The following is a 23,222-nucleotide window of genomic DNA, read 5'->3' on the forward strand; positions in this document are numbered from 1 at the left end:
AAGAACAGAAACAGCCGACCATCGCTCTAGTCAACCCGACCGAGCCTCCCACGGTGTTGTTGAAACCGCGAACGAAGGGAGATCCGCAGCGACAGGACCTCGAACCGACCTCGTCGTCGTCGGCGAGCAGTGGCAAGACCAAGTCGAAGCGGAACATCTTTCAGCTGCATTCTTCGTCACACAAGGACAAGGATCGGGACCGTGAGGGCTTCCTGGAACGCAACCGCTCGTTAAAGAGATCGACGTCGTCAAGACGCTCTGCCCGACCGGGGAATTCGCTTGCTGTCGAGACCTCGCCCCGGACTCAGGATCTGTCGAGCAGTGCGACCGTCTCGCCCAATAGCAGCGTGGCCGGCCGGCTGGAGCATGTGGTAGTCAACAATCAGTCCACCGTCAGCCTTGTTTCTCAGATTCAGCAGGCCCCTGAACCACCTTCAGCGGGGTTTTCATCCCCCAAAGGCACGCAGTCGTTTTCCTGGGATCCCCCACCGCGCGTGTCCTCTGTCCAACGTTCCAATACTGATCCGACCGTGCTAGAAGGTTATCTTCGTCATCATACAGACGCACGACCGGACGCTGTGCGGCCCGGCTCTCAGCAACAACAACAGCAGCAGCAACACAGCACATATCCGGCGCCGGCACCTGGGCAAAGCTACCGACATCGCCAGTATACGCAGCTAGACCCCGGTCGGCCTGCCTCGCAGCACTCGCTGGAACCGTCATCACCTGCTCCACCGGGATATTCGTACTCAGACCGCAGATACAAGGACCCGGGTGCCCCTGTGACGCCCATAATGACCGCACCATCGGACCGTCCCACGGGGATGCGGCCGCCCCAACCAGATCAAACAGGCCAGACCCAGGGCAGCCATTCGCTGTATCTTCAAGGACATCATCCAGATACCGGATCTAAACCCAATGCCTCGCAGCAGAGCATCAAGGACTCGGCCTCCAGCACCCCGCCGCCAGGGAAGGGTCGCGACGACCTCAGTGAGATTGATGTACGCGCTTTGGCTCAAAAGCAGGAAGAGCTGCGTACGTTTCTCTCTCTCTCTCTCTCTCTCTCTCTTCTTCCATACCTCTTCTTGATAATCATGATACATGCTAAAGGATTTAGAATCTAAATACTCCAAGGTCAAGCGGCTTTACTATGAAAAAGACGCCCAGGTACAGCACTTGCAGAACACGATTGCCCACCAGCGCATGGCCGTCTCACGCACCGTGTTGGATGACAACGAGTACACGAACCGGTTCAGCCGACTAGAGGGCGCCATCAAGGAACTGGCGTTCTCCATCCGCAAGGAATGGACGGACATCCCCACGTGGCTGCAGGCGCACGTCAACAGCGACGCCCAGGGCAAGGAGATGACGGCGGTCGGCCGAGCGGTCATCAGCCGCTGGCTGGTGGACGAGATCTTCCAGAGATATTTCCACCCGGCGCTGGACCCCACGTTCAGCATGCAGCTCAAGACGATCGAGTTGAACCTCCGCCGCCAGCAGGGCAACAAGGCCTACACGGATGAAGACAAAGAGAACGCTGTTGCGCGCATCTCCAACTGGCGCTGCACCACGCTCGATGGCCTGGCAGAAGCGCTGCAGGGTGCCCCCGCCGAGGAGCACCGGGCCCAGCTCATCCACTATCTTGCCGAAAAGCTGGTGGCTAGCCTGGCGATGCACCTGGTGACCCCTCCACCACCGGAACTGGACAACGCCGCGCTGATGATCGTGGAGAATTCGATGAACATCGCCGAGAAGATCCCCCTCGAGTCCCGCGACATCTGCGTCGAGTACTTCCTGCCCGGGACTCCAGTTTCGGAACGCAGCATGAAGGTTGAAACGGGCCTGCCGCCGCTGACGACAGCCGTGCAGCCGGCCGACCCTGCCGCGGGGGATGCCACTCTCCAAGACGACGGTGCTTCTCCGGCCACGGAGCTCGAACGCGGCCGCAACTCGTCGGAGAATAGCGCCCAGTCCCAGGGCACTACTAGTGCGCCCACTGTTCCCGTCAAGGAGGGCAAGAAGAAGTCAGTGTTTGGCTCGTTGATCGGGGGTGGGGGGAGCAGCAGTGGAGGCGGGAGCCTTAAGAAGAACCCCCCGCCGTCCGCACCTCCTGCCGAGCAGCCACCTGCAACTGCTCGTCCGTCGTCGGCGCTGGCCAAGGACAAGGAGCGCGACGAGGCAGATTCGGGGACCGAACGGGTCCGGCTGGCGACGTTTGTGCATGTCGAGGTGCGGGGGAGGGGACCGACAAACGTATTGGCCAAGACGCCAGTGTATGTGTAGCTACTAGCTAGTATAGAGGTACAGCAGGTATAATTGATATTCATTATATTGATTGCATTGTATTGAGTTGAATTGAGTACTTATAGCGCCAAAGTACAGTAAAGTCAAGGAGGAGGATTCAAATCTAACCCTTCCACAGTCAACTTGAACGCATCACTCCGCGAATAACTGCCCGCCACGTCGAGATCGAGGCGGCCCCGTTCGCAATCCTCGGTATCGATCTCGGCGACGAGCAGACCGTCGCCTGTAGCCGGCTCACGACCGGCGTTGTCATCCGTGCATACCTCCCAGATAGGCCCTGCGAGGACTTCGCCTAACGGACCGATGATGCAGGAACCGCCGCGGCAGACGTAACCTATTATTAGTGTGTGTACTATATAGAGAGATGAAGTCTTACTAGACTGATCTTGGACGGTCTTGTCGGGTTTGTCGGTCTTGTCGGTCTTTTCAATGTGCCCGCTCGGTGCATCCGGCCAGACGATTTCATGGATACCTTCTGCCGTGACGGAGTGTTTTCTCTCCAGCCTGGAAGTAGGAGGAGGAGCAGAAGAAGAAGAAGAAGAAGAAGAAGAAGAAGAAGAAGAAGAAGAAGAAGATTTCACCCAATCCGGCAACTCACCATAACGCACACACTGGTTACAAGAAAGAACAAAAGTGCGGCCCTCGCCCGCAACAGTCCTCATAAGAGGCAACCAAGTATCCCTTGAGTCCGCGGTGGGAGCAAGATACAAATTGACGTTCTGGGCATACAGACTCTGACGAAGCAAGGGCATATAATTCTCCCAGCAGATGGCCCCCCCGATAACCAACCTCACGCCGTCAATCTCCGCCGTGACGGCCTTGAGGGTCTCTGCGGCGCCCTGCGCCCAGACAAGCCGTTCCGAGCCCGTGGGCATCACCTTGCGTCGTTTGCCGAGCATGCCACGGTGAGGATCCACATAGACAAGCGAGCAGTATAAGCTGCCTCCGGCGCGCTCGACGATCCCCGTCGCGATGAAGACGCCCGTCTCGCGTGCGATCCGTTCGAGGGTCTCCCGGGTGCCGTCGCCGCGGTGGTCGCGTCCGCTGGCGAGCGGGAGGCGGCGGTGCACCCAGTCGTCGCCTGCGCCGCGGGGGGTGTCGCCTAGATCGATCGCTGAGTGGAAGTAGGAGAGGAACTGGTCGCGGCCGTGAGGGGCGCGAGCGCCTACGGAGGCCCCAAAGTCGCAGGTGCGTGGGTATCCGCCGAGATACGCTTCGGGGAAGAGCAGGAGTCGGACGCCGCGGTGCGAGGCGTGCACGGTGGTGCGTTCCAGAGCGGCCAGGGTCGCGGATGGACTGTCCTGGGTGCGGGATTGGGCGACGCCCACTGTGATTCGGGGCATGGTGTAGGTATTGGTAGGAGGTAGTGTGCTTCTCTTGGTGGTTGAGTAGTGAGTGACGTTTATGACATAATGGACGCGGGTTAGTCATACTCTGCAGATTAGTTAGTAGTAGATAACTACAGATATAGATACTAGACTAATATTAATACAATACTAGATAGTTACTATACTAGATAGATAGACTAGATAGGCTAGAAGATGTGATAACCAAAATAAACATGTACATATGCAGTGTACAAGCTTTTATGCCAATTGGGTATACCGCTAACACATGGAGCTCAGTCCCTAGACCGGAAGGAAGAATAACGAGGCAAACGAGGGAATGACAAGAATGAGATAAACAGAAAGAAACGATCAAACTTGGCCGTTGGCAGCCTGCTGCAAGATCCGCGGCCAGCGCGAGATCATCTCCACGTCGTCGAGCGCCCCCTTGCCCTGGTTGCGCACGTACTGCGTGCTGGGATCGATGCGCGGCTCATAGTCCCAGATGTCCGGGACACCTTTGATGAGCGCGGAGTAGACCAGGCGCCGCCGGCGTTGGGAGCGCAAGACGTCCTGGTGGAGCTGCTCGAGGTTCCACCGGGCGTGCACCTCGTCGACAAAGTAGGCCAGCAGCTTGACTGGGTCGGAGGTCTCCGGGAGGGGCGAGGAGAGCTTCGCGGGGCTCGGGGTGCGCGGCGGCGTCGGGAAGGGGAACGAGGAGACCCCACGCTGCGGCACGGGCGACACGTGTGGCGTCTCGTCGGGCGTGGGGAGGTGTGCATTGATGGCCAGCGTCGCGGCCGAGGCCGAGGCCGACTTGAAAGGCGGACCGGCAGCCTTGACTCGCGACGGGTCCGGCAGACCGGCGACCAGGTTGACCTTTTCCTGCGGGTCGGCGACCAGATCAAAGAGCATGGGTGGGTCGATGAGCGAGTAGATGAACTTCCAGCGACCGCGACGGATCATGACGATGGGCGCCTGGGTGCCCTCGGCCATATACTCGCCCAAGACGGTGTCGGTCTTGAGGCCCTCGCCGCCGGTCAGATAGGGCACCAGCGAGACACCGTCGAGCGGCAGCTCGGCCATGAGGGGAGCGCCGACCAGCTCGGCGAAGGTGGGCAGCAGGTCCATCGTCGACACGTTCTCCGGGATGCGCTTGGGGGTGAACCGAGACGGGGCGTGGACGATGAAAGGAACGCGGGCCGAGTTCTCGAACCAGTTCATCTTGTACCACAGGCCACGCTCGCCCAGCATGTCGCCATGGTCGCCGGTGAAGACGATGATGGTGTCGTCGCGCAGGCCGCAGGCGTCCAGCACCTTGAGCAGCTTGCCGACGTTGGTGTCGACGTAGGTGCAGGCGGCGTAGTACGCGCGGCGGGCGGCCTTGATGCGCTCCTCGGGCATCTCCTTGCCATAGAGATCGATGCACTTGAGGACGCGCTGCGAATGGGGGTCCTGCTGGTCGTGTGGAATGGCGGGGAATTCGGGCAGCGGGATGTCCACGTCTTCATACATGTCCCAGTACTCCTGGGTCATGGCGTAAGGGTCGTGGGGGTGAGTCATGGAGACGGTCAGGCAAAAGGGTTGTCCGGTGCGATGACGCACATGGTCGTACAGGTACTGGGTGGACTTGTAGATGACCTCCTCGTCAAAATCAAGCTGGTTGGTGCGCACCACCGGTCCGGCCTCCATGACAGAAGACATGTTATGATACCAATCGGCTCGAATATCCTGAAACAGCGCAAAAAAAAAAAAAACATCAGCTCATACGCCTTTCTAGTCATTCATCGCTCCTGACATACCGGTTCATCCCAATTGACGTACCACCCGTAGTCACCCGGGTAGATGTCGCTGGTCAGACGCTGCTCGTAGCCATGCAACTGATCGGGACCACAGAAGTGCATTTTGCCCGCCAGAGCAGTATGGTAGCCCTCACGACGCAGATAATGGGCGTAGGTGGGCGTATCGGCGGGCAGGTCGGAGGCGTTGTCGTAGGCGCCGATCTTGGAGGGCAGCTGGCCGCTGACCATAACAAAGCGTGAGGGAGCACACAGCGGGGCATTGCAATAGGCCGAGTCGAAGACAACCCCCTCGGCAGCCAGACGGTCGAGATTGGGGGTCTTGATGGGGGAATTCTTGTCGTGCAGCGAAAGCAGCGGCGCGGCCATCTGGTCGGCCATGATGTACAGGATGTTGGGCTTCTTGGTGGTCATGATGAAGTAGATTCGATCAATACTCTCCGTATATTGCTTGAGTGAAGAGGGGGCAGTCAGACAAGGAGAGAAGAAAAGGAGAGAAGAAAAAAGGAAAGGAAGGAGGTTAAAGAAGCGAGAGAGAGAGAGAGAGAGAGAGAGAGAGAATACCTTACCTTACCTTACCAGTGATAGTCAGTGACCAGGGCACGAGACCCCTGTTCGGTTCCATGCAAAACCGATAAGGTAAGCCCCGGATACCATGCAGCAGTATAGGCCAATTAGAGGGCGAATAGATTGCAAGCGGTCTCATGCTGACGTATCACGGGGGATTGAGCCATCGGTGCTGGCGATGTCGTGATCAGACTTTGCCTCAGTGGGACTAGCGGATACCTACGCTGTATCAATAAGGATTACCTCCTCCTACCTGTTTTCTAGAACATAGAGGAGTATACCTAGTAGGTACTCTAGGTGGACTCCTATCTAATTACTAGGATACTCGTATGGATCTGGAACTCGGAGTAGCGAAGAATTGCAAGGACTCGACTTCCTGAGACAGCAAGACAGTCCATCCGTTGCGAATCTGACGGAGAATGGATTCCATGACCATTTTGGGCCATCAGTCACTGCCCAGTGCCAACTGCTAAGTTCTAACTGGGCCACAGGCACGTGAGGCGGTATCTTTTCTCCGCCCCAGTCGGGTTTAGCGTGTGGCAACCGGATAAGAAATACCGAAGTTGAGATCATCCATTGGCCAATAGGATTGATGCTTACTACTCTAATCAGCGGTACTTAGGTAGTACTTACTGGTACAAAATCCACGGTTAAAATATTATACTGTTTGAAGTATCCCCATGTACTGTCCTACCTGATCAGACTGTACGGAGTACGGAGTATCTATCATCTGATGCCATGGTGTACCTAATCTAGTATAGAGTAGGCATAAATACCATACATTATGTACAGAGTACCTACTCTACATCATATAAAATTCCATTATATTCACTCTATACTGCATCAGTCCATGATCAATAAACCTGCCTCATGTACTCCACACTACTCTGTACATAGTACTTCTCACTAGCACGTCATCCCCCTGTTTCACTGCTCATCAAGATCCACTGGTTCTCGATCTCTACATTAGTTACCGAATTATGGGGAAAGTCAGTTATTAAGTCTGGGGAAGGTATTAACTAACTACTTACTAGTTACCAGATATTAAACAAGTGTAACTATACCTGGGTAATATGTACTGTAGCTAGTGAACTAGTAAATAGTACTAGTTAGTTATACCTCGGTACTCTGTATAGAGAGTATGAGCCAGCCACTCTTATCGTCTCACCGCTTCTTCAAGTCACATCACTGTTGTGCTTTGGCTGACAATTGGCATTAAAAAAAGAAAAAAGAAAGAAGAGAAGGTGTGTAAGATATGTCAGATGCCGAGTATGCCCCTTGCACCAGGCATATACCATATGACAGCCTCTACAGCCACTACAGTAGTACGGAGTAGTGAGAAGAAACTAAAGACACAAAAATCAATACTTGACCACTAATACTAGTTATTTTTACTAGCTGTGCCCAAGATGATAACATTCTATGCTTCCAACATGCGCCATGTTCCTCACTCCTCCCCGAATAATACCAAGAAACCCAAGAGCAGCCAGCAGCCATTGAGAGGGGCAGGATGGTACAGCCCAAACCCCATTCCCTGCGTTCGAAACGCAGAGAGAAGAAACGACGGTTGGGAGCGCTAATCTGCACAATCGCAACGAGACAAAAGGAGAGGAGGGAACGGGAAAGCTGAAACTGAAACGAGGGGAACAGACCAACGCCGTTTTTTTTTGGAGGACGAATATGAGAGAGAAAAAAGGAGAGAAAAAAAGAGAAGGAAGAAAAAAGAAAAAGAAAAAAAGAGAGTGGATCAGTGGGAAAACGAGCAGACGGCGAGGAAGAGGAGAGAACAAGGGGTGGGTAATTATAGTGTGTCGGAAGTATAGACGTATACGTCAGTCTACATCAGTCCACTTTGACCGCACTGTGGAAGTTAGCAAGGGCTCAAGGGCCAGAAAAGGGAGGTAGGTAGGTGGGTAAGGTTTCTTCAGGTCTACATACCTATACATGCGTCGCACAAACGCGTAGGCAGTCAGGAACCCCACCGTGCCCGTCAACAGTCCGTAGACCGCGCAGGCAAGGAAGCTGTAGCTGAAGAAGAATAGACTCGACACGAACCCGGTGACGTGCAGCTTGAAGAAGTGGTACCAGATGCAATACGCAAACACCCAGAACGCGCTGCTGCCGCCGGTCAGGAAGCTGTGCCACCACCAATGGTAATTCTGATATGTTAGTGGCATTTTTTGGCAGGTAGAAGGGAGGGGAAAAAGAAGGGGAAAAAAAAATACCTCGGCACAGAGCTGACTGTATGTTGCAATGATGGTGACTTCGCTGACGGTGACGATCAGAATGGTGCAGACGACACTCAGGAAGCCAAAGACATAGTAGTAGCCACTCTTGTCCTGCCACAAGTTCTTGAAGACGAAGAGCAGTTCGATGAAGAGCACGGCGAAAGGCACCAGCCCGGTCAGCACGGCGCCGTACGTATCGCGCAGATACCACGGTTGCGGCGGGATCTGGCGAGGGATCGAGTTTGTCTTGGTCGGGTGCTCCCACGCCGTGGCACGCACAAAGCCAAACCAGCTGCCGACATACACCAGGGGCACCTGGATCAGCAGCCACAGCGCGAGGAGACCGACCAGGGTACCGAACGGGATGGCCGTGCTCGACGCCTGGGCCCACACGAAGAGATTCAGAATGAAGACGAGACAGAAGGTCAGGCCGGGGAAGAACAGAGCAGTCTAGAGCGCACAGGTGTTAATATACAAACATACAGCCTTAGCCAGCAGGAGGGGAAAGACCTGTACTCACAATGATGGTATTCTTGCGCCAGTTCACTCCTCCAAAGGTCTTGTATAGCCTGCCCGAGAAATATCCGGAAAACAACCCGGCAAAGACGAAGAGACCCATGCCGACGCTGACGAAGCCGCCCCGGAAGCTCGGGTTCAACACCCCCAGACAGCTAAGCAGCAAGAGACCCGCAGCCATGAACAGGAGTTGCATGCCGGAGCCGACGAGCGGCGCAAGTAGGCCGCTGTACGCCGGCACGCGGAACACGTCGCCATGCAGCAACTTCCAGCCGGTCATGTCCTCGCCCGCCTCGTCGTCAGACGACAGATCGCCGTCGCGCTCGACATCGGCGGCGCTCTGGTCGAGGAGGCCTTCCTTGTTCGGCAACTTGGTCCTTGATGACCGCTTCAGCTTTCCGTCTTCCATCGCGCCGTCGCCGCGACCCTTGATGTCGCCCTGCACCGTCCGGCTCCAGATCACGAGCACCGTCACCCCGAGCACGCCGGAGATGGTCAATGAATTTAGAATGGCTAGCCAGTGCGTCATGGAGCCTTCCTCCTGGTTGCTGAAGTAAAGGTCCCACCGGTTCGACCATTCGACGTTGTTTTCTTCCTGGAAAAAGACCGAGTACGTGTAGGGGATCTTCAGCGTGGCTCCATCGTCCAGATCGTCGTCTTCCTCCGGAATATATGAAGAGCTCGGATACTTCTCGCGTAGCTTGGCCATGTCGAAGGGGAGGTTCAGCTCCAGGCCCAGGTGATCGTCATGTGGGTTTTTGGGGCAGCCCTTGGACTCGTGTTCCGACGCGGCGATGCTCTTGGGGTAGACCTCGAAGCCGACCACGGCCTTGCCCCCGTCATCGCCCGCCTTCCCGGGAGCTTTCCGCCAGCGGATGACGATGGTGAAATGGTTGTTGATAAAATACCGCGGCTTGCCATCCGCCGGGGAGAAATCTTGGTAGCCCAGTTTGAACCCCGTCGCGTAGTACTTGCGGCTGCGGTCGACGGTGACGAAACTGGTCGCGCCTGGCAGGTTGTCCGCGATCCATTCGGCCACGTAGCCCTGCTTGATCAACTGGCGAGCCCGTTTGACATCCTGGCGGCCGACCTCCTGCGTACACAGGGCCTGACACTGCACGTCTTTCCCCATGAGCAGCTCGAAGTCAGACGTCATGATCCGGTCGCCACGCAGCACCTCGCCCAGATTGAGGGAGACGCTCTGGCCCGATCCAAACGGCGAACCGCCGTGCTTCTCACCACTCGGAGGACAAACGAAGGGGAGATCGAAGTAGGCATATTGCAGCTGGGTGTGGTCGGAGAAGATCTTGTTTACCAGGAGGGGGATCGGCTCCTCGTCTCGATAGCTTTTAATCGAATACCCTATAAGACAAATCAAACAAATCAGCCTCAGCATATATCCTCGTCTATTATTTCAACAGCCAATCTTTCCCCCATATCCACCTACCTGGGATGTAGAACGCTCGGGCGCAGGAGACCAGCAGCAGCAACCAGAGCGCCCACCGCCGTGGACGCAAGGCCCACGCAATAGCCATAGCCTACTGGACGAAAGACGCGGATCTCAGAAGCCCACCGCGGTCGACCAGAAATGCATGCAAGACGTGCAGCCGGGATGGATCAAGCGGAGGGAGATTACTCTCAAGCTGGGGGAGGGGGGGAAAGGGTTGGCCACGTTGATCCGATGACGGTCGGTAGCCACGGACAGCGAGCAGTAGATTAGGTAGCTATTCAGCTCAACCGCCTTTTCTCAGCTCCCTTCCTACAGCTCACGATGCAGCTTATCAACGTCAGGATGGGGGTTTGGCCGGTTGAGAGGAGTCGATAGTAGGCAGCCTCTTTTTTTTTTTTTTTCTTCCCGCTGCGAGGGAGGACACCGCGCAGGTCGGATTGCGATCTGTCAACAGCAGGGGGGACGACAAAGGTGGCAGCTTGACCCGCACAGCGTGCCCACAGCACACGAGGCAGGATATAACGAGTGGAATCGGCAGCGAGTGCCTTGTATAGATGGATTTCTTCACGGGATGGAAAAAGGATTGCACAGGACGTCGGTGGATTGTCGTTTGGCTTGGCTGACGAACGCCCTGTGGTGGAAATAGCTAAGGACGGGCGGGCGGGCGTTTCAAGGGCGGAAGATCCCAGGGGGGGGGTTCAGGCTTGCCAGCTTCCAGAAAGCTCCACGCGTCATGAAGAGGAGCTAGCAGGTATCTAAGAATGAACTACTATAGTACTTGGAGACAGAAAGGATCTCAGTGGATTGTTGTGAGTATTAGAGTTGATAAACAAATACTTTATCGATAAAAGCCAGGCTGTCCCCGAGGTTAATCGTTGCCGCTACGACGAGAGCAGCCAGTTGGCTGCCGATCGCCATCATATCGTGGTGCCAGATGCTACATTGAGAAAAAGGGAGATAGTAAGAGGAAATAAGATACAATGAATGGTTGAATGGTCACATCCTGGGCAAGGAGAGGACGGTCAGCCGGGCACGGATTACGCCAACGACTAACTAATAAATAGAGAAGGCTCATGGAGGGGGGGGTGAGGAAAAAGAAGGCGAAGGCGCAAAGGGGAGGGGCGAAAATGAAGGGGGTACCGTCATCCTCGTGAGGAAATTGAGAAGAAGAAGAAATCTTAGAGGGGGGAAGGAAGGGGGAGGAGGCTCTAAAGTCCCGGTTCTTATGAGGGATGGCTCAGTAGGTACTCGACCGCTCCCTGCACACTGCCGCCCGTGCGACGCAGCGCTTCCACGTTCCGTTCGAATTCGTAGAAGCCCATGTCGTTGAGCTGCCGGAGCTGTTCTGCGTATCGCTCCTCTGGGGGGCGGTTGTCAGGAGGCGGGGGAGTTCCAAACCCGCCGCCGCCGCCGCCGCCAAAGAGAGCTGCGAAGGGGTTTGCGCCAGCCTCGCCGCCCATGTTCTGCATCATTTGGGAGAGCAAGGCAGGATCCTGCAGGAACGGGTTTTGCTGCGGGTTGAAGGGGTTGAAGGTCCCCTGGCCGGTCTGGCCGGCCTGGCCGCCAGTCTGCGCCGGGTTCGGGGTGGCACCGAACATGGCAGGGTTGAGCAGGAATCCAAACGGGTTCTGCGGAGGCTGCGCTTCACCTGTAGTCGTGCCGCCGGCGGCCCGTTGTGTTGATTCCGCCTGATCTCCGCTGGTCGTGGTCGATGCGGTGGACGGGTTGGTGCTCAGGTTGGGATTGCCGCCAAACAGGGCCGCAAACGGGTTACCGGCGCCCATGGCAGGCGGCATGAACGGGTTGAACATGGGGGTAGGGGCCGCTCCGGTGTTGGTCGGTTGCTGTTGCTCGCCACGGTTCTCTTCGGGAGTAGTGTTGGTGACCCCGGGCGCTGGAAAGGCACCAGCACCGCCCCCAACACCACCCATCCCGCCCATCGCCCGTTGAAGTTGCATCATCTGGCGGATAGAGTTGGGGTCTGTCAGCATGCGGCGGAACTCGGGGCTCTGCATCATCTGTCGCACGCGAGGACCCATATCGCGCAGCATCGGGTTCTGCTGGATCATCATGTCGATCATAGCGGGGTTTTGGAGCGCTTCGTTGATCGTCGACTGGAATTGAGGATTCTCCAGCATATTCAGCATGGAGTCGGCGTCCGGCGGAGGGCCCATCTGTAGAAGAAATTGATATATCAGCTTTCAATGCAATTCCTCCCAACCCCACAGGTCAGTCAGGGGGGACTACGTAGTAAAGTAGTACGTACACCACCGTCGGGGCCAAACAAGCCCGCACCAGGGAGCTGGGCAAATCCAGCGTACCGTGCACCGGTCAAGCCAGCCAGCGGATTATTGCCCGTTCCAGCAGCCAGATTTGTTGGGACACCAGCGGTCGGCTGCGCGGCCGTGGCGGCCGGACCCGTAGCGGCCGAGGTTGCTGTGCTCTGCGACGACGGCGCCTGCCGCTGGTTGCTGGCCGCACTTTTCACCAGATGAATGGTATGCCCGTCCTTGATCTTATACGACTCGAGGGTTTCGTTATCCTTGAGCACCCGACCGGAGTAGATCAGCCGCTGGCGCTCCGCCGGAGTGTCCGCATAGTCCGACGTCGACAGGATATTCTTGAGCTCTTCGACCGACGTCGACGCAGGCAGCGTCAGGGAGAATTTGGCATCGTTCGACGACTTGATCGTGAAGGTGATGGAGGACTCCTCCGCCGGAGCGGTATCGTCAGCCATTCCTGCGTAACTGCAACTGGTGGCGTGGGGGCGCAAGTGATGAGGGGGAGCGGCGGCAGGCGAGCTTTCAGCAATGATGCCGCAGAAGGGGACCGAGACCCGACGAAATATGCTACTGCCGGTCCTTTCTGTCTCAGTCAAGGCCAGAAACACTGGATACGGCACGGCTGCAGTCCAGAGCGAGTGGTTGCAGGAGAAAGAGAGCGGAGTGACGCCGCCTGGTCGAGCCTGAGACGCTGACACTGACAGAAGCCGGCAGAAACCCATCGTCCGCCTTGACGCCTCAGGCAGAAAAGGGGAGTCACGTGAAGCAGCCAAACAGGACAAACAGGCGCAAGCGAAATTTTGCATCCGAAGCTGAAGCTGCCGACGCGTTTCTCCCACACCTCCCCTTCCTTGTGTGTTCCTGTGCGAAACCAGCCCCGGCACCGCGAGGACGCTCAGCCTGTTGAGAGTCCTCCCCTATCGTTTCTGTGCATGTAGCAATGGGATTGAGGCCCATTTAAAAGGGGACTTGGACTGCTATTCGCGTTCGCCGGCGTCTCTGCCTGGCGAGGACGCCCTCTGCCCATCATGGCGACCACCTCGCATATGTTTATGTACTCGCTGACGATCCAGCCGCCGTCTGCTGTGACGCAAGCCATCCTAGGCCAGTTTGCTGGCACCAGGGAGCAGCAGATTGTGACGGCGGCGGGATCGAAGCTGACGATCCACCGACCGGATCCGACCCAGGGGAAAATCACCCCGATCTTCTCCCAGGATGTCTTTGGCATCATCCGCAGTCTGGCGGCATTCAGACTGGCTGGAAGCAACAAAGGTATGTACCATGGCCCGTCTTCGTGTTGGAAAAGGTCAATTTAGTGATTCGTCGAAGCTCCCCGGGCAGCACAATCCTTTTCTGCCGAACCGGCCCCTTGAAACGGGACATGCCCGGGTCCTCGACGTTGACGTTGGCGTGAAAAAAAAAGAGGTCACTCGAGGAATTGTGCTGAGATATATCAATGTTTCTAGATTATATCATCATTGGTTCCGACTCCGGCCGTATCGCCGTCGTTGAGTATCTGCCTGCTCAGAACCGATTCAGCCGAATCCATCTGGAGACTTTTGGCAAGTCGGGTGTTCGACGGGTGATTCCTGGCCAGTACCTGGCTGTAGATCCCAAGGGTCGTGCCTGTCTCATGGCCGCTGTGGAGAAGAACAAGCTCGTCTACGTGCTTAACCGCAACGCACAGGCTGAGCTGACCATCTCCTCGCCCCTCGAAGCACACAAGCCTCAAACGCTCGTCTTTGCGATGATCTCTCTGGATGTGGGCTACGAAAACCCCATCTTTGCGGCTCTAGAAGTCGATTACAGTGAGTCAGATCAAGATCCGACGGGACAGGCCTATGAAGAGGTTGAAAAGCACCTCGTCTATTATGAACTGGATCTCGGTCTCAACCACGTTGTCCGAAAATGGACTGATCCCGTGGATCGTACGGCGTCTCTCCTCTTTCAGGTTCCGGGCGGCGCGGATGGACCTAGCGGTGTCCTGGTCTGTGCAGAGGACAGCGTCACTTATCGGCACTCCAACCAGGATGCTTTCCGGGTGCCCATCCCCCGTCGGATGGGTGCTACTGAGAACCCCGAGCGGAAACGCTGCATTACCGCCGGTGTAATGCATAAAATGAGGGGAGCCTTTTTCTTCCTGTTGCAAACCGAGGATGGTGATCTTTTCAAACTCACCATCGACATGGTTGAGGATGAGAAGGGTCAGCTGACCGGCGAGGTGCGCAGACTGAAGATCAAGTACTTTGACACAGTCCCTGTTGCCTCGAACCTGTTGATTCTCAAGAGCGGTTTCCTCTATGTCGCCAGCGAGAACGGAAATCATCATTTCTATCAATTTGAAAAGCTTGGCGACGACGATGAGGAAACTGAGTTTTCCAGTGAGTCTAACTCGGCCGATCCCACCGTCGCCATCCAACCGGTCTTTTTCCAGCCTCGTGAATCCGAGAATTTAAATCTCGTGGATACGATCAGCTCTCTCAATCCTCTGATCGAGTCGAAGATTGCCAATCTTGGAGAAGACGATGCGCCCCAAATCTACAGCGTTTGCGGAACGGGTGCGCGAAGCAGTTTCCGGACCATCAAACATGGCTTGGAAGTCTCCGAGATTGTTGAGTCGGAACTGCCCAGTGTCCCGTCTGCCGTATGGACGACGAAGATTCTCCGAAGCGATGAGTTTGATGCTTATATCATTCTTTCCTTTGCCAACGGCACCCTGGTTCTGAGTATTGGGGAAACCGTGGAGGAAGTCACAGACACTGGATTTCTTTCCACGGCGCCTACTCTCGCTGTCCAGCAGCTGGGCGAGGACTCCTTGATCCAGGTCCACCCCAAAGGCATCCGCCACATCCTTGCAGACCGGCGTGTAAATGAATGGCCGGCTCCTCAGCATCGGTCAATTGTTGCTGCCGCTACCAATGAACGTCAGGTCGCCGTGGCTTTGAGCTCGGGCGAGATTGTCTATTTCGAGATGGACGCAGATGGGTCTCTTGCTGAGTATGATGAGCGACGTCAAATGTCAGGAACCGTGACTGCCCTCAGTCTAGGCGAGGTCCCGGAAGGCCGCGTCCGCAGCTCGTTCCTTGCAGTGGGGTGCGACGATTCCACCGTCCGAATCTTGAGCTTAGATCCGGATTCAACTCTTGAGAACAAGTCTGTGCAGGCTTTGACTTCGGCCCCTTCCGCCTTGAACATTATGTCCATGTCGGATTCGAGTTCTGGAGGCACCACCCTCTATCTTCATATTGGTCTTTATTCCGGAGTTTATCTCCGCACTGTCCTCGACGAGGTCACCGGCGAGCTTTCTGATACTAGGACACGATTCCTCGGCGCAAAGCCGGTCAAGCTGTTCCGAGTTTCAGTCAAAGGCCAGACCGCCGTCCTGGCCCTGAGCTCCCGTCCTTGGCTCGGTTACTCGGACATCCAAACCAAAGGCTTCATGCTGACTCCATTGGACTATGTCGGCTTAGAATGGGGTTGGAACTTTTCCAGTGAACAATGCATTGAGGGTATGGTCGGCATTCAAGGCCAAAATCTTCGGTACGTGATCCTCTTACACCCACCCCCCTTCCTGTCTCGCCCAATACTTGGATTATATGATGAACTCGGGATACCGAATATCTATGTGGAAACTTTTTTATATTTTATTTTTCCAATTGTTCCTACTGAAATCCACCTCCATCGTTATCATTTGACTTTTCAAAAATGTGCTTGTGTGTCTCTACTGACTCGGGCGACATTAGGATCTTCTCCATTGAGAAGCTTGACAATAACCTGCTTCAAGAGTCGATTCCGCTCGCGTACACTCCCCGTCGTTTTGTGAAGCATCCCGAGCAGCCACTGTTCTACGTCATTGAATCTGATAGCAATATCTTGTCCCCTGCCACCCGGGCTAGATTGATTGAAGATTCGAATGCTCAGAATGGTGAAGCTGCCATCCTGCCACCTGAGGACTTTGGGTATCCCCGAGCGAATGGTCACTGGGCCTCGTGCATCCAAATCGTGGACCCCCTCATTACCAAGTCCGTGGTGTTCACTTTGGAACTTGAAGAAAATGAGGCCGCTGTCAGCATAGCAGCGGTATCGTTTTCCAGCCAGGACGACGAAACATTCTTGGTCGTGGGTACCGGCAAGGATATGACTGTCAGTCCACGCTCCCATTCGGCCGGATTCATCCACATCTATCGGTTCCAGGAGGACGGCAAAGAGTTAGAGTTTATTCACAAGACCAAGATCGACGAGCCGCCTCTCGCGCTGCTTGGGTTCCAAGGCCGCCTGCTGGCTGGTATTGGATCGACTCTCCGGGTGTACGACCTCGGCATGAAACAACTGCTCCGCAAGTGTCAAGCCCAAGTCGTTCCCAAGCTGATTGTGGGCCTGCAGACGCAGGGGAGCCGGATCGTGGTCAGTGATGTCCAGGAGAGTGTGACGTATGTTGTGTACAAGTACCAGGAGAACCGGTTGATCCCCTTTGTGGACGATTCGGTGTCTCGCTGGACAACGACGAGCACGATGCTGGACTACGAGACCGTGGCGGGCGGCGACAAGTTTGGAAACTTCTGGGTCGTTCGGTGCCCGAAGAAGACGTCTGACGAGGCCGACGAGGACGGATCCGGCGCCCATCTGGTGCATGAAAGGGGATATCTGCACGGGACGCCGAACCGGCTGGACCTGATGCTGCACTTTTACACGCAGGACATCCCGACGACGCTGCACAAGACGCAGTTGGTCGCTGGCGGCCGGGACATTCTGGTGTGGACGGGCTTCCAGGGGACGATCGGCATGTTTGTGCCCTTTGTGAGCCGGGAAGACGTCGACTTTTTCCAGAGCCTGGAGATGCAGATGGCGTCTCAACATCCTCCTCTCGCTGGCCGGGACCATTTGATTTACCGCAGTTACTACGCGCCCGTCAAGGGGATCATTGACGGCGACCTATGTGAGATGTACTTCTTGCTCCCTAATGATAAGAAGATGATGATTGCTGCCGAGCTGGATCGGTCCGTCCGTGAGATCGAGCGGAAGATTTCGGTACGCCTCTTTTACCCTGCATGAAGAAGACTTATGAATGACACAAGCTAACGTTTCCAGGATATGCGGACGAGGGTTGCATATTAATGACTACTATATGTCTAGTATTTGATAGAAACGCCTCCAGCTTTCCAATCCAGTATAATTTTTTCTAGAAGTATTTCCCTATGAAAGACAAAAAAGAAAGCCCCCTTTATATTCCATACATGTCTCTTGCCTCGCTCGGTCTTCCGCTCCCCTCGGCTGATCTTGAGCTGGATGCAGCTTTTTTTTCTTTTCTGCATGAGACGAGAGAAACTCGACGATCTTTGAGTACGATCCTATCCGAATCACCACGGGTATCATCGTAATTTATAGTCGATATATCATTTTTCCAGCCTACTTGAATGACATTATTACTTTTTGTTTATAAACTCGATTTGATAGATTTAAAAATAAGCCACCAGCCCGACCGCACTGACGAAACTCGTAGCGACAACCCCCCACGCAATCCGGACGAACATGGCCTTGTTATCGATAGTTTTTGCCCCCGAGACGGCGAGGTACCGCATGCCATTGATGACGTGGAAGGTGAACGGCCAGGCGAGGGCGAACTTGACGCCCAGTTTCACGGCGACAGGCCACGCCGCGACGGCCGTCACCAGACTGGCCGCCGACAGATCCCACCCCAGCATCGGGCTGACGAGGTACGACATGCCGAAGAGGTACAGGCTGCCCGAGAAGAGGAGGCCCGTGTTGCGTTCCATCGCGGAGGAGACGGAGTGAACCTGCCATTTGTAGATTTGGAGATGGGGGGAGACGGGGCGACGCAGACGTTGGCGGGCGAGACGGTCTTGGGCTTGTTGGAGGGTGTGTGGTTCGGTAGTCACTGCTGTAGCAGTTTTATTCCATCTGATGATTCCATTCGAGGTTATTTTTACGACTCCAGGGGGAAGAGGAAGAAGAAAAGGCGGTTTACCTTAGTTGCTGGTATGGCCTGATGGCCAGTAGGGAGTCTAGGGACCCTGTCTAGTAGTTAGTAGAGTAACTGAAGTACTAGGTAAGGAAACGAACGTTTCTGCAGGACAGTTGTCCTTCTCGAGGCCATATTGAAGCAGTGAAGATTGAGGGATAAAGGATGAAGGATGAAGGATGGAGGATAAAAGAGTGAAAGTGATTTAATTGACGCTATACGATGCCACCTGCAATGCCAACCAACTATGTACTCCTTCGGGACTATGGGAGCTACTAGGTAGTAACCTATGACTAACCGATCAAACCAATCAAGAGTCAGCAAATAAAACATTCCATCAGTGGATGCCTAAATTCATTAGTCTTATTATTGGTTATGGGGATCCTCCGGCGAGTCTGGCCGACCTCCTCGGTGATACTAGTATTTTGACCGAGAGAAGATAGGTATAAAATGGTTATAAGAGTTGATTTAGAATCATATGGTTCCATAAAACTGCCGTCAGTCTATAGAAACAGTCGAATAGCCATAGCACATTCTTCTATAAGAATTAACCCTCAGAATGATCTTCTGGGCTCTAAGGTGTAATATCAACATACCGTCTATTAGCCGCTTACCAAGCCCCTTACTAAGCCAATCCCCCTTGGACACCTTGACACCTGGCAGATAAATAGGACCTCATTATTAGACTCTAGGAGACTAAGCAATTTATTTCTATTCTCTTAGATACCTACCATAGACCCTTGTAAGCAGACTATCCTGATATACCTTACTATACTAAGGGTGCCAGGTACAGTAAGGAGGGACCTGGGGAACCACCTAGAGAATAGGGATTAGTTAATCAAGAAATTAGTTCATCTCATGTTATAAAGTGCGTGTATCTAAAGTGCCAGATTTTAATCGGTGTGCCGACAGTTATTCTGGCCGCCCTGATACCTGCCAAACCGCCGATACATGAACCCATGATCTTCGGCCAAAGACTCCGAAGCCCTAATTGGCAGCCTCAGGCAACAAGGCATGACTACTGCTTATACTACTACTTACTATATAGACCGTGTACCTCCCTTTCGGTAGCTTGACTATCTACCTGGTGATATTTATACATTAATCAGCACCAACTAAGCTCTGGATTTTATACCAATTACTGAATTACTTAGGTAAAGAGAGACCAACCTGAGGTGAGTGTTGTACAATTTGTGACTACGGTTTGTTCCCAATTGGGTAAGCGGGGTAGCTGCAATCTCAGCCTCATCTTTGTTTACTTTGAATCTCTCTCTCTACAGCGTCGACTCATCTTCCACTGTCAATCCATAGACACATAACCATGGATCCAATATCGATTCTCTGCTTCGGCAACTCGCTGACAGCCGGCTACTTCCACTTCGGCCTTGAATACCACCCGTACGCCCTGCGGTTCAAAGAGCGTCTGCAGGCCGCGTTTCCCTCGCAGGCCTTTACTGTCGACGTTGAGGGCCTTTCTGGTGACCTGGTCATCACGCCGCCAGGCTGTTATTTGGCTCGGATGCAAGCACGATGTATTCTTCCTCCCTGGAATAGATTGCTGCAGTGCTCTGATAGGAAAAAGATAGTAATAAGAGTCACTGACACAAGACAGTCTCGAGCAAAACCTACGATTGGGTGATTTGTTTAGGGGGCACAAAGTTAGGGAATCTCCATTTCTCTTCGTCTTTCCCGTTCTAGAACATTTCATTCATACCCTGCATATCGAGTAATGTCTGCTAACTGGCTCGTGCTTTTTTTTTTATGTACTGCTAGTGATCTCGGATATGGCTATGACTCGTCAAAGATATTTACGGGGCTCCAGGCCTCGTGGAACGTTGCGCTTAGCCACGGAGCCCGCGTGCTGGCCCTGACGATCCCGGAATGCGAGGTGGTGAATAAAGTGTTGGACCGCCGGCGGAATGAAGTCAATGCTGCCATCCTCGCCCATCAGGCGGAGGGATTGTATGTTGATGTTATTGATTCGATTGGACTGCTTTCCTTGCAATCTCCTCTGGTCTCAACCTTCTGACTCATTCTCTCCTAGCTATTCCTTCGACCTCCACGCTAAGGTTCCCTTCCATAGTATGTCGGAAGAGCAGCGGTCGGATATTTGGGACGACGGACTCCACTTGACGGATATCGGATACGATCTGGTCGGGGATTTGGTAGCCGAACATTTGGTGAAACTACTCGAGTGACCGGTTCCTCCAAATAGTACGGTAGTACCCTGCAGAACTATCCTACAGAACTGCCTTACCCTATTCTCCAGCTCAATTCTGCTAGAAAAGTCTAGTTAGATATACCATTTAGCATCGAAGGTATGCCTGGTACTGGCCAGCTCCTCCGCCGCGAGTCCGTACTCTTTGTTACCGTGGCTATGGAGTACCTTCACCAACTAGACAGTAGTTCGACAAACCCTCTCCACTCATACCCACCGTCTACTCCATACCTTCACATCTGCAGAAACTTTTCCGTGGCGCCCGCTTTGACATTCCCTGAAGGGCAGAAGCCACCGCGCCCTTCGTCTCGCTGTCATTCAAAGGGCGTGACCGGGGGAGCCAATCATCTCTTCTATCTGCTTTTTTTGGTTCGTCATCTACGTCAACTGGGTGAGTCACCTTGATTGATCATCTCGTATTTCTCGTCTAAGCATGCTGACTCTTTTCAACAGAGATGCTATATAGAACTGCCGACCAGTTACTGAAAAATGTTAATTCAATTGTTGGCTAATAAAGTCGTATTGACTATGGACTGTTCTCTCTTACTTTGATTCATCCTGCGTTGACCCACTATCAACTGGCTCCACAACCACTATTTACTAACCATCAATACTACTACTACATATCAACCCAAAGATATCTCAGTTATTGAAGAACTTCAGAGAAGGAATTGTCATCAGACAAGATGTCGATATCCAACCCCGAATGGCAGTGGAAACGGTCCCGGCCGTCCATCACGATCGAGCTGCTCGATCGGTCAGTGGAAGGCTCCGTGGCGAAACCCTCCTCCTACACCTCCTACACAACTTTGGATCGAATCGAAGGGAAAGTCAGTATCACGGCAGAGACAGATACCCCCTTCGATGAGATCAAGATCACCTTCGAAGGCAGCGCGACCACCTTCGTCGAACGCGCGAACCCCATCCCCGGGCAGGCAAAAGCGCTCCATACCTTCTTAAAGCTTCGCCAGCCGATCACCGAGAGCGAATATCCTACTCCCCGGGTGCTGGAAGGCAGGCGAGTCTACCAGTTCCCATTCACCTTTGTTGTTCCCGAGCGCATGCTGCCGCAGAGCTGCAACCATGACAAGGACCACATCAATATCTTCCACTCACATACCCAGCTGCCGCCTTCGCTAGGGGGCGACCCGATCATAGCCCGCGACGGGAAGTCGACACTCGACGACCTGTCGCCGAAGATGGCACAGGTGGCTTACATGATTCGGGCGGTGGTCACCAAGGATGAGAACAGTAATAACAACAACAACAACAACAACAACAACAACGGCGGTCAGGTTTCATCCAAACTACTGGCAAGCGTGGAGAAACCGATCCGCATCATCCCCACCATCGAGGAGGAGCCGCCGCTGACTGTCGCCGACCACCCAAGGGACTACTGCACCCGCAAGGAGAAGGTAGTGAAACGGGGCCTGCTGCGCCGTGCGCTGGGCAGGATCGTCGTCGCCGCCGCCCAGCCCGCACCCCTGCAGCTCCACGCTTGTGAGGGAACGGTGATGGAGTCCGGCGGCGTGGCAACAGTGCAGGTCCGCTTCGACCCTGTCGGCGACGAACAACCCCCGCCGCTAGGGAAGCTCTGGAGCAAGCTCAAGGTGATGACCTTTTACAGCGGGACACCCTGGGCCAGTTATCCGTCCGCCTCGTCCGCACTGGTCTGTGCCCAGTACGGAAAGGGCATGTACCAGGAGACCATCCCGTTATCTTCTCTATGCGTTGCCTCTGCGCAGTGGACAAAGCACGGCAATCTAGTCGGCGGTACTCCTCGAACCAGCCGTCAGGGATCGCTATGCTCTGAATCATCCTTCCAATCCTCGACTCCTTCTTCTTTTTCTTCTTCTTCCTCTGCTTCTACTACGGAATCTCTGACTGGACCGTCCGCCCTCAACTCGTCAACGTATTATACCACCTCCCTCGTGGTGCCGCTCTCCCTCCCAGACAGCAAAGCCTTCATTCCAACCTTCCACTCCTGCATCATCAGTCGCACATATACCCTCGACCTCTCGCTATCTTTCCATCCCCCCAACACATCCTTTCTCTCGCCTTGTGTCTCACTACGGGTTCCTCTGCAGATCACCGCGGCGGGCTCACAGCAACCGACCATTACCACCACTACCACCCCCTTGACTGGTGCAGAACAAGAAGACCCCCTCTTCCTCGCCTCTCTCTCTCAAGAGGTCGAGGAGTTCTTTTCCCCACGCAGCGTGGCCCCTCGGACCGGGGTTGAAGAAGAAGAAGCTGAACGGCCAGCGTTTCCTCCACAATACACTGACGTTGTCAATTCGGTGGCATCTGAGAATACAAGACAGAGAAGTCTTCGTGCATGCTAGTATTCTCTTTTCTCTTTTCCTCTTTTTATTGTCACAGAAGTGATACCCCAAAAGCAAGACAAAGTAATTAAGTATATAATATCTTTACATAATGAAATACTATGGACATGGTGAATGATATGATTTAACGATTTTGAATGTATACCTTTCTCCTCTATGAATAGGTAAAGTCAGTGAAAGATTACTATCTATTCGCTAGAATAAACTC

General features: G+C 54.3%; 10 protein-coding genes across 10 annotated transcripts; 5 read left to right on the plus strand and 5 right to left on the minus strand.

Moving 5' to 3' along the window:
* Nucleotides 1-608: 608 nt before the first annotated feature.
* ASPZODRAFT_1395059 (hypothetical protein) lies at nt 609-2,335 on the plus strand. The gene is made up of 3 exons (XM_022724562.1): nt 609-1,035; nt 1,118-2,077; nt 2,126-2,335. The coding sequence occupies exons 1-3, from the start codon at nt 795-797 to the stop codon at nt 2,281-2,283; spliced, it is 1,359 nt and encodes a 452-aa protein (XP_022583601.1). The 5' UTR covers nt 609-794; the 3' UTR covers nt 2,284-2,335.
* Nucleotides 2,153-3,671, minus strand: ASPZODRAFT_129492 (hypothetical protein). Its single transcript, XM_022722279.1, has 2 exons — nt 2,681-3,671; nt 2,153-2,638 (listed from the first exon to the last, which is right to left on the minus strand). Exons 1-2 carry the CDS (start codon nt 3,645-3,647, stop codon nt 2,388-2,390), a joined length of 1,218 nt encoding a protein of 405 aa, XP_022583602.1. The 5' UTR covers nt 3,648-3,671; the 3' UTR covers nt 2,153-2,387.
* A 330-nt stretch (nt 3,672-4,001) lies between these two features.
* Nucleotides 4,002-5,842, minus strand: ASPZODRAFT_61293 (hypothetical protein; the record flags this gene model as incomplete). Its single annotated transcript, XM_022728979.1, has 2 exons — nt 4,002-5,360; nt 5,432-5,842. 2 exons carry the CDS (start codon nt 5,840-5,842, stop codon nt 4,002-4,004), a joined length of 1,770 nt encoding a protein of 589 aa, XP_022583603.1.
* Nucleotides 5,843-7,827: 1,985 nt separating this feature from the next.
* On the minus strand, nt 7,828-10,274 carry ASPZODRAFT_60728 (hypothetical protein; the record flags this gene model as incomplete). The annotated part of the gene is made up of 4 exons (XM_022728942.1): nt 7,828-8,154; nt 8,221-8,673; nt 8,744-10,101; nt 10,187-10,274. The coding sequence occupies 4 exons, from the start codon at nt 10,272-10,274 to the stop codon at nt 7,828-7,830; spliced, it is 2,226 nt and encodes a 741-aa protein (XP_022583604.1).
* Nucleotides 10,275-11,177: 903 nt separating this feature from the next.
* On the minus strand, nt 11,178-13,679 carry ASPZODRAFT_129494 (hypothetical protein). Its single transcript, XM_022722280.1, has 2 exons — nt 12,456-13,679; nt 11,178-12,363 (listed from the first exon to the last, which is right to left on the minus strand). Exons 1-2 carry the CDS (start codon nt 13,191-13,193, stop codon nt 11,413-11,415), a joined length of 1,689 nt encoding a protein of 562 aa, XP_022583605.1. The 5' UTR covers nt 13,194-13,679; the 3' UTR covers nt 11,178-11,412.
* Nucleotides 13,500-17,746, plus strand: ASPZODRAFT_60110 (hypothetical protein; the record flags this gene model as incomplete). Its single annotated transcript, XM_022728893.1, has 4 exons — nt 13,500-13,743; nt 13,938-16,011; nt 16,215-17,499; nt 17,687-17,746. The coding sequence occupies 4 exons, from the start codon at nt 13,500-13,502 to the stop codon at nt 17,744-17,746; spliced, it is 3,663 nt and encodes a 1,220-aa protein (XP_022583606.1).
* A 181-nt stretch (nt 17,747-17,927) lies between these two features.
* Nucleotides 17,928-18,586, minus strand: ASPZODRAFT_13834 (hypothetical protein; the record flags this gene model as incomplete). Its single annotated transcript, XM_022724442.1, has 3 exons — nt 17,928-18,390; nt 18,458-18,503; nt 18,553-18,586. 3 exons carry the CDS (start codon nt 18,584-18,586, stop codon nt 17,928-17,930), a joined length of 543 nt encoding a protein of 180 aa, XP_022583607.1.
* A 1,186-nt stretch (nt 18,587-19,772) lies between these two features.
* ASPZODRAFT_13835 (hypothetical protein) lies at nt 19,773-20,649 on the plus strand (the record flags this gene model as incomplete). Its single annotated transcript, XM_022724445.1, has 4 exons — nt 19,773-19,983; nt 20,064-20,109; nt 20,225-20,413; nt 20,496-20,649. 4 exons carry the CDS (start codon nt 19,773-19,775, stop codon nt 20,647-20,649), a joined length of 600 nt encoding a protein of 199 aa, XP_022583608.1.
* On the plus strand, nt 20,599-21,255 carry ASPZODRAFT_1396923 (hypothetical protein). The gene is made up of 3 exons (XM_022724583.1): nt 20,599-20,670; nt 20,727-21,038; nt 21,123-21,255. Exons 2-3 carry the CDS (start codon nt 20,772-20,774, stop codon nt 21,153-21,155), a joined length of 300 nt encoding a protein of 99 aa, XP_022583609.1. The 5' UTR covers nt 20,599-20,670; nt 20,727-20,771; the 3' UTR covers nt 21,156-21,255.
* ASPZODRAFT_1396799 (hypothetical protein) lies at nt 21,051-23,137 on the plus strand. The gene is made up of 2 exons (XM_022724577.1): nt 21,051-21,060; nt 21,123-23,137. The coding sequence occupies exon 2, from the start codon at nt 21,356-21,358 to the stop codon at nt 23,012-23,014; it is 1,659 nt and encodes a 552-aa protein (XP_022583610.1). The 5' UTR covers nt 21,051-21,060; nt 21,123-21,355; the 3' UTR covers nt 23,015-23,137.
* Nucleotides 23,138-23,222: the final 85 nt, after the last annotated feature.

This window comes from Penicilliopsis zonata (genome assembly GCF_001890105.1).
Source record: "Penicilliopsis zonata CBS 506.65 unplaced genomic scaffold ASPZOscaffold_3, whole genome shotgun sequence".
Lineage (NCBI taxonomy): Eukaryota > Fungi > Ascomycota > Eurotiomycetes > Eurotiales > Aspergillaceae > Penicilliopsis > Penicilliopsis zonata.

Bases quoted from the DNA above. Each gene is read 5' to 3' on its own strand.
- ASPZODRAFT_1395059 (XM_022724562.1), top strand. From the start codon at position 795: ATGACCGCACCATCGGACCGTCCCACGGGGATGCGGCCGCCCCAACCA. The intron at 1,036-1,117 runs GTACGTTTCTCT...TAAAGGATTTAG, and splicing joins TCAAAAGCAGGAAGAGCTGC to AATCTAAATACTCCAAGGTC. The intron at 2,078-2,125 runs GCCTTAAGAAGA...CCGAGCAGCCAC, and splicing joins GAGCAGCAGTGGAGGCGGGA to CTGCAACTGCTCGTCCGTCG.
- ASPZODRAFT_129492 (XM_022722279.1), bottom strand. From the start codon at position 3,647: ATGCCCCGAATCACAGTGGGCGTCGCCCAATCCCGCACCCAGGACAGT. The intron at 2,639-2,680 runs GTAAGACTTCAT...CACTAATAATAG, and splicing joins GACCGTCCAAGATCAGTCTA to GTTACGTCTGCCGCGGCGGT.
- ASPZODRAFT_129494 (XM_022722280.1), bottom strand. From the start codon at position 13,193: ATGGGTTTCTGCCGGCTTCTGTCAGTGTCAGCGTCTCAGGCTCGACCA. The intron at 12,364-12,455 runs GTACGTACTACT...TTTCTTCTACAG, and splicing joins TGTTTGGCCCCGACGGTGGT to ATGGGCCCTCCGCCGGACGC.
- ASPZODRAFT_1396923 (XM_022724583.1), top strand. From the start codon at position 20,772: ATGCCTGGTACTGGCCAGCTCCTCCGCCGCGAGTCCGTACTCTTTGTT. The intron at 21,039-21,122 runs GTTCGTCATCTA...TCTTTTCAACAG, and splicing joins TCTTCTATCTGCTTTTTTTG to AGATGCTATATAGAACTGCC.
- ASPZODRAFT_1396799 (XM_022724577.1), top strand. From the start codon at position 21,356: ATGTCGATATCCAACCCCGAATGGCAGTGGAAACGGTCCCGGCCGTCC.